This window comes from Sphaerulina musiva (genome assembly GCF_000320565.1).
Source record: "Sphaerulina musiva SO2202 unplaced genomic scaffold SEPMUscaffold_11, whole genome shotgun sequence".
Taxonomy (NCBI): Eukaryota; Fungi; Ascomycota; class Dothideomycetes; order Mycosphaerellales; family Mycosphaerellaceae; genus Sphaerulina; species Sphaerulina musiva.
Window position 1 is genome coordinate 531,086 of NW_016017393.1, and position 11,495 is coordinate 542,580.

The window sequence follows — 11,495 nt, forward strand, 5'->3', positions numbered from 1 at the left end:
CTGACACAGACAACACGAAACCCCTCGACTAATCATCCCATGTCCATCTTCCCGTGACAGAGGCAACGCGAAACCCCTCGACTAACTCCTCAATCTCCAACACCCCTAACGGCTTCCCATCTCTACACTTCACAAGTCCCTCAAAAGCAGCCTGCACTGTCTGCAGAGCACTCGACAGAGCCATAGACCTCCAGACTTCTCGATCGCCTTCGATCTCGATAGTACCCGCGTGAAGATCAAAAAGAGCGTGAAGCGACATCTGTAGCATCAGATGTCCAAATTGACACTTGGTCCAACCTCCCGATTCGAGATGTCGGAGGAACTGCACGTTGGATCTATCTATACAGTGCAGTCACTGGGAGAATGCTGTGACGCCGCTGTTGTTGTCGACTGGGGTGTTGGATCTGTCGTGTAGGTAGTAGAAGGTGTTGTGTGAGTAGAAGTTGGCGAGAGTCTCGCTGCGGAGTTGCTGGTTTACACGACATATGGATGGTGTTAAGGCTAATGAGGGTGTCTCTAATGTGGTGGCTTATTATTAATTGCAGATTGGAAGTCGCACGCTTAGTTTGACGGGCTTGAGGACTATGTAGTCTACCTCAGGTAGGTAGAATTCGGTCGCGTAGTTCTCGGGGCAGGCCAAGGAGACTCGCTCGTGGGTATGAAGTTGCCATGGTCTGATTCTGGGGACGATTCTGTTTTGTTGAAAGAGTGAAGCACATGACGATTTGGTCTGATTCTGGGGATGATACTGTATTTTTGAGAGAGTGAAGCAGAACCCGATTTGTTGATCTTGTCAAGTGTCAACAATAAACCATTTGCAGGAATGCCGGCAGCAGAACTAGCGAGGTGGAGTCACACGTGATATGCACTAACACAGCGAATTTCGCTGCCAGTTCTGAATATCTCGCGACATCCTCTTCAACAACCACCTTCACCACCTTCACCACCACCACCATGGGCGTCGCATTTGACTACTACCCGGACCGACCGGAGAACATTGACACGATCCTGAACGGCCTCGATCGCTACAACCCGGAGACGACGGGCGTGTTCCAGGACTATGTGGCTGCACAGTGCGAAAACCAGCTCTACGACAGCTACGCGAACCTGGCGCTGCTAAAACTGTGAGTCCACCACCACTGCTCCTCCTGTGACGAGAAGACGATGTCGTGATGAATGAACTGTAAAACGTTTCCTATTACTTGAGCCTCACTGTGGGCGCTGAAATGTATATGTATTAGCTCTAACTGAACCATCGTCTGTCTCTGCACTATCCCATGCTACGCAAACAGGAAAGATATTTGGGACTGCCGGCTGACACTTCTACCTCATCAATACAGTTACCAATTCAACCCTCACCTCGCCCGCGACGAGACCATCACCAACATCCTCGTCAAAGCCCTCACAGTCTTCCCCTCCCCAGACTACAGCCTTTGCCTCTCCCTCCTTCCTCCCCACGTCCTCCAAAAGACCGCTCAGTCAGGACCTCCCACCTCGGGTTCCCTCACCGAGATTGTTCAACATCTTGGGATCCTCCACACACAACTCAACAACGCACAATATTCGCAATTCTGGGAAACACTATCCGACGATGACACCTACGCAGACCTGACCGCTGATGTGGCCGGATTCGAAGACACTATGCGCGTGAGAATCGCCGTGGTCGTCTCACAATGCATGCAAGAAGTTGCACGCGATGTTCTAGAGTCGTGGTTGAATCTCGATGGGGCTAAATTTGAGGGCTTCATCAAGGAGGTTTGTGGCTGGAATATCGAAGGCAATGTGGTAAAGGTGCCTCTAAACAAGGAGAATGAGGCGAGGAGTGTGGTGCAGAGGGAGACTGTCAAGTTCGATCAGTTCTCGAGGATGATTAAGAGGGCGTATGAGCAGCCCGCTTGACCGCCTGCATTGGTGACTTTATTTCCACGGGAGAGAGAGGGAGAGAGAGGAGGACAAGGATATTGTTGCATGCATAATTCCCAGATGAGGGGAGATCAACGGCCAGCGAAGGCGTTCGGGAATGGGATTGAACAAAAGGCGGATCATACCAAGATCTGACATGATCTGATGATCAGCACGAAAGATGGCCCGCTGAGGCCTCGCTTCTATACTATGATGAGCTATGGCCCACAATGAACGAGAATTGGCTTACTGCTAGCCAAATTGACTGATCCATTGATGTCCTTTTTCTTTGATCTACTAATTATTTCGCACCTCATCGCCTTTTCACTCTGTTCAAGCCTTTAGATTTGCATTCTTGTCAATTGCGCTAGTTCATAGGAGAAAAAGTACTTACCCCTAGCATGGAAGAAATGAAAGAAAGAAAGGGAGAATGAAAGAAAGTCTCACTTACAGAGATACCTATTGCACCATGACCATTATCTACCGATCGACCAATCCTTACCTTTCAATACCGCACACCACACCCTACATGACCTTTCATCTTCAATCTTCATCTTCATCTTCATATTCATCTCCAGAGCAGGACGATAATGACGAGATTGACGAACCAGAGAAAGAAGAACCAGAGAATTCCCATCCCATACCCAATTTCCTCCGAATCCCATCCTGTCCATCGATATCTCCAGCAGGCCAATCTTTCTCATAAGCCAAATCTGCAAGATATTTCTCCTCGAACTGGCCATATCCCAGCGCCAAAAACTTCTCTTGAATACGCTGATTTACAGCCCGGGGACATAATTCTTGACAAAGGATCTGAGAGTTGGCTTTGACGATTCTCGTGAAGAAAGGGTCTTCATGGTCGTCTTCTCCTTGTCGCAGGTTGTGGAAAGAATTTGCGAGGTTGAATTCGGAGGAGAGACGGGTTTGGGCATATGTCTGCTTTTCCTTGTTCAACCCCAGAACAGATTTATAAAATCCAAACGTCCCACCCTGCTCCTTCTCCTCCTCCTCCTCCTTCTGTTTTGGTCCCAAATCTAACAAAGACAAGAGATCCAACGTGCTAAATTTCTCATCCCGCCAGATTCGCGTACACTCCTCCAACACCTCTTCGCTCGAGTGCGAATGACTGTACATGACCAAGTGGACCAAAACATCCATCCAAGCCAATACAGCCACCGCATCGAGTGTACCTGCAGCTTGACGAAATTCAATCGTATTTTTGTCAACAGTTGTGCGAACTGCAGTGGGACTTTTCAGCAACTTGACCGGTTTCATGTTCTGTAAATTGACGGTTGCGGAGTGCGATGCGAGAGCTTGGAGGTCTTGGAGGTGGTCGATTCGGCGGGCTCCGTGGATGACGTGACACCAGGCATGAGCGGAAGTGGCGAAGGCGTGGAACATAAGGGTGGGGTCGCTTGTGAAGTTGATGTGAGGGTAGCATTCGCCGTTGCGACTTCTTGGTTGGGTGCATTTGTAGTGTTCGAGGTTGTTGCGGTTGCAGTGGGCGAGGAAGGCGAAGTGGGCGGAGAGGGGGCTATTGTAGACTAATTTGCCATTGGGGAGGGGGAGGAGTCGATCTTGAAGGCCATTGTCTTCTTTGTTGAGGTCGGGGTCGAGGAGGAGAGTGCTGCCGGTGATGCGGTTTCTAGAGTGCATGTTGTCAATCTGTCGTTCATTGGCTGTGTATAATGAAACGATGTTCTTCACCGTTTCCAGAGGCAGCCGATTGGCTCCGTTGCCAATGTGAACGTGCAGTCCACAGGACTCGGTCACCATCAACCGCCATGCACGGTCGTGCTCATTAGCGGACGGATTCAGAAAGGTGTTTTTGAGCAGGTAGTATACACCACGAATCTCCTCTTGGTATGTAATTTCCGGCCGATGCGGACAGGATGTGGTGGAGTCAGCGCAGATGTTGTTGGTAGTGCCCATGATTCTGCTTCGGAGCTCGAAACCATGAAACTCGAATTGTCTTGGCGAATCGGGTGAACTGAGTAGGTTCTTGAACTCGTCTCTCAGACTCTCTGCGTCAACGGTAATGTCGAACCCCACGGTCCATTTGTCATAGCCAAGGCAAGTAGGCATGAGTCCGAACAGCTCCTTGCGCAGGGGATTGAGGGGAATCCGATAGTTGTGGGCTTGATTACACCTAGAGCAAGTCTTAGTGAGCGGTTTTGAAAGTGCATAGTGAACAGCTTCTTGGGCTGCACTTATGTCATTGTCGGATGACCATCTGCTAGCAATGTCAGTATTTTGTAAAAGACCGGCTTCTATCTCCACTCCAATGGTCAGGTCAAGGGGATCTCGTGATTCGTGTTCTTGGAAATACCTTCTAGAGAAATCCTCCTGGATGACATTCACCTGTGCCCGAACCAAGTTCCATCCACCAGGGTTCGCCCTGAGTAGGTTGTTGAGGGGCTGGAGTCGTTCCGCAAGTGTGGGTGTCGGACCGGCCGACGACCCCGATGCGATTCCGCTTGGAGACATGTTCAACTTATCGTTAGTCGTACTGGTATAGAAACCGTACGGTACAACTTGGTCGAACAAATCGAGTATTGCGTCAATGAAGCTGGAGTATGTCCGCGAGAGATTGCTGTGAAGGGAGAATATGCATGATCGGGGTATCAAGGTACGTATATATACATGGTAGATCGAGATGCCGTGAGTGACAATGGATTGTAGACTTCTTTCATCGTGTCTCCTGAAATAGCAGCAAGTTGGGTGAACAAAGAACGCCCATACAATGCCATTGTGTTAGAACCAAGCATTCCAGGCCTACGCTATAGTACTGTCTTGAAGCTTGAAGTAGGTTTCTTTGACCATTGTTGAAGCCTTTCTTATGGCAACAAAGGGCGAATAAGTGGATTCTGGCTCCCATTGTCTTCCACATTGTCTGTACAATGGGACAGGAGTGTGTAGCTTCTACACATCAAGCCTGAGCGTTGATCGATGGATGATAGTGTAGTAGGAAGAAGGTGTTGATATTTGTTGTGGCAACGAGAAAGAAGTCGTGAGTGAAGTAGTGAGACACCCCTGTCGTCGATGCCAAGCATATGGAACTAAGGTACCTAGGTAGTTCTAGCTCATTGCATCCTTGCATAGGTGATGTGATGATGTGCTTCCAGTGAATAGCCATGTCTACTCACGCGACCAGATGCACACGTCTGTCCTTCTTCGGTGCTTCTACTTTCCAGTAAGGTAGTCACCAGAAGTGCAAAGACGTCCACACTTCACTTGCTCAATCCCCGCTGCAACCCATCCCCTTCGCTCCCCATTCCAGCAGCTCATCACGGCCGGCAGCCCGACTGTTCCACGACCTCAACCTTGACAATCCTGAGAAATGGCCACTCAAGCACACTGTGCCTTCTGCTTCGAGGTCCTATCGGCCTCCTTTGAACGTAGAAAGCCGCTCAATCTCTCACAGACCGAGACACTTTGGTCCCAGTACCACACCACCAGCAGCAGCAATACCTATGAGGAACCCCCCTCGGAAGTCGATGATGACGATGCCGAAATGACCGATGTCGAAGGCGAGACTTCTGTCAAACGAACTGCCATCTCACGTTTACTCAACCGAGATGCCTCAGAGAGCGCTGGAAGCTCCAGCAGTAGTCTTCCCAGCAGCGGGAGTAGCAAAGCCACATCTGGGACCGCGACACCCGCGAGTTCAATTTCAGATCTTTCCACGACTCAGAATAAGAGGAAGAAAGTAGAGAAGCACCCGCTGTTCATTACATGGAATACCCTCTCGAGGAGCGGGAGTAAGAGCTTGAGAGGGTGCATTGGGACATTTGAAGCGCAGGAACTCGAGGATGGATTACGCTCATATGCCCTGACATCGTAGGCAATCTCTACTACACTTCTGTGGGCATCGTCTTTGACTAATGTGTCGTGTACAGCGCCTTCGAAGATACACGCTTCTCTCCGATCCCTTCATCTCTGCTCTCCTCTCTATCTGTGGAGGTCACGCTATTGACCAACTTCTCGTCTCCCACCAAGGACCCGATGGCTTGGACGATCGGTAAACATGGAATCCGAATATCTTTCACCCAGAATGGAAGGAGGTACGGAGCAACGTATCTGCCATCTGTGGCTGTAGAGCAGGAGTGGACGAAAGAGGAAACCTTGGTGAGCTTGATGAGGAAAGCGGGTTGGAGCGGGAGTGAGAGGAACTGGGAGAAGACGTGGAAGGATGGGAAGGGCGAGTTGGTGACCTATGAGGGGGAAAAGATCGGGTTGGCATACAAAGACTGGAAGGCGTGGAGAGATTGGGCAGATGAGAGGAATTAAGGAGTAGACGCGCTCTCTTGCCTGCGATGTGAAATGCTGAGATGAGACCTACGAATTCACGTACACCACGAACTTCTTTTCGCGAATTCACAGTTTTCATATATATGATGCGCAGCGAGGACAAGCAGCAAAAAGGCTTTCCAAAGTAAAAGCGGGGAAGTCCAGAGTCTGAGGAGTCCATTCAACCTATCTTGATGCCGACAGGCTCGGTACACATTCCAAACCCTCGGTAGCAAAAGATCACCAACAGATCATCTCCCCAAAGGTCCAATCACACTTCCCACCATAACAGCAGCTTCTCTCTCCCAATTCCCCTTTTCAACAACCTGTCCTTTACCCATGAATTTGCCCCGATACCCACGATCCACACACTCGCGAATAGCATCTCGTACATGATTCCGATTCGAGCGCAGCGTCCTCGCACTCACGCCTCCTCGCGACAAAATATCTTGCACGCGTGCCGTCAGCTGCGAAGCCATTGTTCGCCAGAAATATGAAGGTAAAGAAGAAGTTTCCAAATGGCGAAGGAGCGGCTGGAGGAGATTTCCTGTATCATCTGTTGTCGTATCTTTTTTCGTAGACGATGACAGACTCGGATGGATGTTTATCATAGGGGGTTTGACAGTTTCGAGCAAAGATTCGAGAGCCAGAATATTTTGACATCGAGCGGAGATTTCCAAGAGGGTGCGGTCCAGCATGGGCAGAGTTGCTAGAGCGCGACTGAGAGAGGCGAGACTGGACGTGAGAGCGGAATCGATGTAATTTTTCAAAGCTTGAATCATCAACGTCGGCTCGAACATGATGTCTGTGGCATTCTGATGACCCAACTTGACGACGGGCGGCGGCGAGAGGAGATAGAGTGTTTGTAAACTCGCTTCGGCTTTCTTTTTCGTCTCTTCCATTTGTGCAAATGTCTTTTCTTGTCCTGCAAGCGAACTCGTCGACGTTGTCGTTGTCGTCGTTGTCGTCGAAGCAGAAGTAGAAGCAGAAGCAGAAGAAGAAACACCACTCATAGAAAACTCCCTCACCACCCCCCGACACCTCTCCACCAACGTCCTCTCCAACGCACTCCCCACATCCTGCCTCACACTCGCCGCGACCGCAACTTTCCCCAACAAAGCCCCTTCCGCCCCCATAAAACATTCTTTCATCTCCAAGACCGCCCTCGCCGCAGGAACCATACTCCTATACCCCTGAGAATTATGATTGTTTTGATGACCCACCACCTCATCCATCCTCGCCTGCAAATTCCTCCCCAACCCAACAACTCTCTGCACCGCCCTGCCCAACCTCAACGTCTTCACCAAATTCTCACTGCAGAGTCTCACTTCTTCAGCCTCCTCATATCTCTCTGTAACCTCTTTTCTCAATCTTGCAAAACTCGTCTGGAGAGTTTCGACTTGCTCTTCGACACTCGATAGAATTTGTTGCGCAGCAGAATTTTGTGAGGAAGTGTGTTGGATGATGGGCAGTGCGGATTGTGTGGTGAGAGAGTCGATGTGTGTGTCGACTTCTTGCACGTCGAAGAGGACCCGGCTGAGGGGTGTGGAGAGGTCTAAAGGTGTGTCGGAGGGGTTGTTGGTCGAGAGGATGAGGGTGTTGGTGTAAGTCGTCGGGGAGAAGGTGGGAGCGGAGAGGGAGGGGGAGAGGTAGGTGGAGGGGGTGGACATTTTTTTGGGGGCCTTGTTGGTTGGTTGTTGTTGGATCGTGAGCTGGTGGAGGATTGTGGTGTGGGATGGTATAAAGTGTGGAGAGGTCGTGAGGTGAAGTCAATCCTAGGCATTGGAATTGATTGAGATGTTAATCAAGCTTTGGGGATAAATTCATTCAGGTCCAACTGCTAGCGAACGGTGCGCCTGACTCTCTAACACCTAGCCAGTGTCGGACATGCAATATGAACTGTCCTTTCACGAGCTCAGTAAATCATACCTGAGGCAAGGTAGTGTTTGCAAATCATAGCATTGAGCTTCGTTATAACTCTACCTTAGTGCTATAACTACTCGCTGATCCCAAACATCCTCCCAAGGCAAAGTCATCGCGCGGCGCAGCAATTGGTATATTCTCATCTCCTATGTAAAATTGCATCGCTGCTCATTCGACATCCTCGCCACCTCAAGGTATTCCCTTTGTTCTCGAAGCCTCATGGGAACCAGGGCAAATGACCAAAACATGTCGAACCTTGAGACATCTCGTACGAGGCTGATGAGATGGTTCACACATTGCGGTTGTGCAGCACTGCAAGCGTCTTTCCTCATCCGTAAGCCAAGTAGTCTGCATGTTGAATGTCCGTTTCGTACTCTGAAAAGAGCGAACGTATTCAGTGGATCCCAATTGCAAGATTCATGTTTTAAAGGGCTGGCTGATTGATTTGCCAGAGTTGGGCGATTGCACGATGAGGAACTCAGCCCAAGATTGCGACATTTACCCCAGTGCTGGGATTGCTTTGCGTCGTGACGCAGTATGACCATGCCATGTATCTTGTGACCCGAATCGTTCGAGGTGCAAGTTTCTGCAGACCCTCGAATCGGTGATCGAATGGGTCTGAAAGTGGGGATATACACGAAACCGGCAGCATCTAGCAAGCGTGCAGCAAGCCTCGCAATCTTCGGGAGAACACAAGACGTGTTTCGAGGCAAGTTCCAAACCCCTTGATAGTGGATGGCTCAGGTATCACTTCCGCTCTCTTTGACCTCCTCACTAGAGCAGACCTCCCTATCCTTCAGCAATCTTTCCGCCCTCTCGTCTCGGAGTGTCTGATAATCACTCACGCTCCCGCCCAAGGAGGCTTCCCGCTGCCGGATGAAGAAGTCTATACGATCCTGTCGACTCGTCAAACCTTGGACTTCTTTCTTGACTTGTCGTAAATTCTTCGCAGCGCGGTCATGCACTAAATCTCTCGCCTCCACAAGATACGTCCCATTATCCTGCGCCCGTTGCACATTGAAGCTGCTACCAATGATAGACAGCGCGATGACCACAGCCAGAAAGTACGAATTCTTCATGTAGACTGGGGCTTTCTTGGTAGGATTCGCTTTGTGATCATGGTATCTCTCCCAGTCTTCCCACGTCGCATTCTTCCATACTGGATCGGCGGGATCATGCCAGCTCTGACTGAAAGGCCCTGCAGCATGGAAGGGAGAAGGCTGCGACCATGTCTCCTTGCCGCCCACTTCAGCTTTCCCATTCCAACCTGCTCCAAAGCGATCGTAGGCACTACGCTTGACAGGATCGGACAAGATCGTGTGCGCTGCCACGATGAGACGATAGCGCTCGGTCTTGGTGGCATGAGATATCTCCGAGGCGTCTCTGGTACTTCCTACGGTGTGAACATGACGGTCAGGGTGATACATCTTCACGAGCTTGTAGTATCCGGCTTTGGAGTATTGCCCGTCGTGCCTCATGTTGAAGATCTGGTAGGGAGTCGGATGGGCGTGACCTTTGGGCGTTTCAGGCCATGTATACGCTGTGTCTCGTCCATCGGATTGCTCTCCTACTCCTCCCACATCACCCGCCATGGTGGCATATCCATGGCCACGCCATGCTGTTGGTCGTGTGCTCCCTTGCGTGCGTCGATTCGATGACGTCGTCGATATTGATCTCGTCGCTCGCGGGACGCTGTGGTGAGCAACGGCGAAGAGAGCGCTATACTGAGGTGGGGTGATCAGGATCATGGAGAAAGGGACAGTGGCTCATCGTACCAGCGCGAGCCGTACTACCAAGTGAAATAGTTTAAGTATACTTGATCGAGCAGGTAAGAGAAGCGGAGTGCGCATGTTTGAGAGGTTACCTAACCTTACGGAGCGATGTGGGGGAACAGGGCGCCAAGGAAATCAACCTTATACCAGGTTGCTGCAAGACTTCGTCTGGCTCTTCCACCACCTCCTAGAGGCACCAGCGTGTACTGTTCGATTTATCGATGCTCCCTAGCATGGCCCAAGGAAACCTCGTGAGGGTATCGATACCGTGGTATAAGAACAAATTTTCCTTTTGACGAACTGCAAGAGACATTACCCATGGGGACGAGATGACATGACATTGGGCATCTCTTGTCTTCATCGCTTTCTTCATCCAGCTGATTCCAACTAAATCTTCTTAGGATCACTACTAACCCCCATCTCCACCAACTTCGCATCCGCCTTCTTCCTCCACTCCTGCAACTTCCCCATAAACCCATCCTCGCCCGTTTTATTCTTTGTATGATCCCACTCCTCCTCATGATGCTGAATCATGCCCTCCCCATCCAACTGCAACGTAATCTTGCTATTCAACGTCTTCTCCGGCGTCTTCTCCCCCTTGAACACATAATGCTGCGTCAAATCTAACACGATGGCTCCCCCTTCCCCCGCATGCGTACTCGCCGCCGAAGATTGCCGGGTCGCTTGCGCGGGGTCGAGAATCTCGCATTTTTGTGTTTCAGATGATGAGAAGAGTTTGGGCATTCCGTTGAATTGGGACATGATGCTTTCTTTGCCCTTGGCGATGGAGACGGGGTCATGGAAAACGGCGTCTGAGCGGTAGTGGGAATATGATTTCTCTGTTGTTGATGTTAGCTATCGATGTGATGTATAATTGTTTTGTAGCCAAGAAAGGAACGGATGAATGAGGGAGAGATGATCACATACCCGTCGGTTTGAGTTGATAGAGAGAAAGGACTTCATCAATGATAGTCTTTTCATTCGCGCTAGGCTGGCGGCCTGTGAGTGTGGTGTTCATGATGGTGCGTTTGTTGAGGAGGGTGTTGAGGCTTGATCGTGGGAGGGTTCGGAGAAGATGTGACATTTAATAGCTTCGGTATATGTAGTATAGGTATGTGCGAGGAAGAGAATATTGAAGGGAGGGCAGTGTATATAACTACCTACCTGTAAAATACATGTACCTAAAATGTATGGCTGTCGATGTATGCGCGATTAGAGTTTGGGAATGATGCGCTCCAGCTTGCATCACCATGACCGGTTGACGTGCATTCGCTACGTGGACATACCTAAGGTACCTCCCTCCTAGGAGGTACAGGTATGTACATTGCCTTGTGCATGTTGTGCATAATTACATCGGGAGGGATCACATTTGAGAACGACCCTCAAGAGCAGTAAGGCTTCTCGACGCCCAGGTGTATCGGTGAGTGCTCCGACAGCATGTGGCACGCGTACACCTTTATACATGTTCCGTTCATGTACCCTCAAATCCGATGCTGACACTCTCGCACGTACATATGCTTCGCAGGCAAAGTTTGATCGCGGTCACTGCCCCTTTTTCTTGTCCATGCCGACACGAGTCTCGCTGCTCTGCTCTATCCAAACCCCTCG

At 50.2% G+C, this 11,495-nt stretch overlaps 7 protein-coding genes across 7 annotated transcripts; 2 read left to right on the forward strand and 5 right to left on the reverse strand.

The window, feature by feature from the left end:
- Positions 1-352: 352 nt before the first annotated feature.
- On the reverse strand, positions 353-502 carry SEPMUDRAFT_53398 (uncharacterized protein; the record flags this gene model as incomplete). Its single annotated transcript, XM_016909263.1, has 1 exon — positions 353-502. A coding segment is annotated over one exon (150 nt), but the record flags the coding sequence as incomplete, so codon positions are not given.
- A 433-nt stretch (positions 503-935) lies between these two features.
- SEPMUDRAFT_151746 (eukaryotic translation initiation factor 3 subunit K) lies at positions 936-2,171 on the forward strand. Its single transcript, XM_016907017.1, has 2 exons — positions 936-1,124; positions 1,341-2,171. The coding sequence occupies exons 1-2, from the start codon at positions 955-957 to the stop codon at positions 1,897-1,899; spliced, it is 729 nt and encodes a 242-aa protein (XP_016756948.1). The 5' UTR covers positions 936-954; the 3' UTR covers positions 1,900-2,171.
- Positions 2,172-2,445: 274 nt separating this feature from the next.
- On the reverse strand, positions 2,446-4,389 carry SEPMUDRAFT_111317 (uncharacterized protein; the record flags this gene model as incomplete). Its single annotated transcript, XM_016900911.1, has 1 exon — positions 2,446-4,389. One exon carries the CDS (start codon positions 4,387-4,389, stop codon positions 2,446-2,448), a length of 1,944 nt encoding a protein of 647 aa, XP_016756949.1.
- A 656-nt stretch (positions 4,390-5,045) lies between these two features.
- On the forward strand, positions 5,046-6,275 carry SEPMUDRAFT_151747 (uncharacterized protein). Its single transcript, XM_016907018.1, has 2 exons — positions 5,046-5,742; positions 5,802-6,275. Exons 1-2 carry the CDS (start codon positions 5,243-5,245, stop codon positions 6,190-6,192), a joined length of 891 nt encoding a protein of 296 aa, XP_016756950.1. The 5' UTR covers positions 5,046-5,242; the 3' UTR covers positions 6,193-6,275.
- Positions 6,276-6,443: 168 nt separating this feature from the next.
- Positions 6,444-7,862, reverse strand: SEPMUDRAFT_73022 (Golgi transport complex component Cog5; the record flags this gene model as incomplete). Its single annotated transcript, XM_016910010.1, has 1 exon — positions 6,444-7,862. One exon carries the CDS (start codon positions 7,860-7,862, stop codon positions 6,444-6,446), a length of 1,419 nt encoding a protein of 472 aa, XP_016756951.1.
- A 274-nt stretch (positions 7,863-8,136) lies between these two features.
- On the reverse strand, positions 8,137-9,905 carry SEPMUDRAFT_151748 (uncharacterized protein). Its single transcript, XM_016907019.1, has one exon. The coding sequence runs from the start codon at positions 9,861-9,863 to the stop codon at positions 8,856-8,858; it is 1,008 nt and encodes a 335-aa protein (XP_016756952.1). The 5' UTR covers positions 9,864-9,905; the 3' UTR covers positions 8,137-8,855.
- A 305-nt stretch (positions 9,906-10,210) lies between these two features.
- On the reverse strand, positions 10,211-10,905 carry SEPMUDRAFT_136181 (uncharacterized protein; the record flags this gene model as incomplete). The annotated part of the gene is made up of 2 exons (XM_016902760.1): positions 10,211-10,726; positions 10,815-10,905. The coding sequence occupies 2 exons, from the start codon at positions 10,903-10,905 to the stop codon at positions 10,275-10,277; spliced, it is 543 nt and encodes a 180-aa protein (XP_016756953.1). The 3' UTR covers positions 10,211-10,274.
- Positions 10,906-11,495: the final 590 nt, after the last annotated feature.

Excerpts from the sequence above, each read along its gene's own strand:
- SEPMUDRAFT_151748 (XM_016907019.1), bottom strand. The coding sequence starts at position 9,863 with ATGATCCTGATCACCCCACCTCAGTATAGCGCTCTCTTCGCCGTTGCT.
- SEPMUDRAFT_151747 (XM_016907018.1), top strand. The coding sequence starts at position 5,243 with ATGGCCACTCAAGCACACTGTGCCTTCTGCTTCGAGGTCCTATCGGCC. Across the intron at positions 5,743-5,801 it reads CGCTCATATGCCCTGACATC|CGCCTTCGAAGATACACGCT; the intron begins GTAGGCAATCTC and ends TGTCGTGTACAG.
- SEPMUDRAFT_151746 (XM_016907017.1), top strand. The coding sequence starts at position 955 with ATGGGCGTCGCATTTGACTACTACCCGGACCGACCGGAGAACATTGAC. Across the intron at positions 1,125-1,340 it reads AACCTGGCGCTGCTAAAACT|TTACCAATTCAACCCTCACC; the intron begins GTGAGTCCACCA and ends TCATCAATACAG.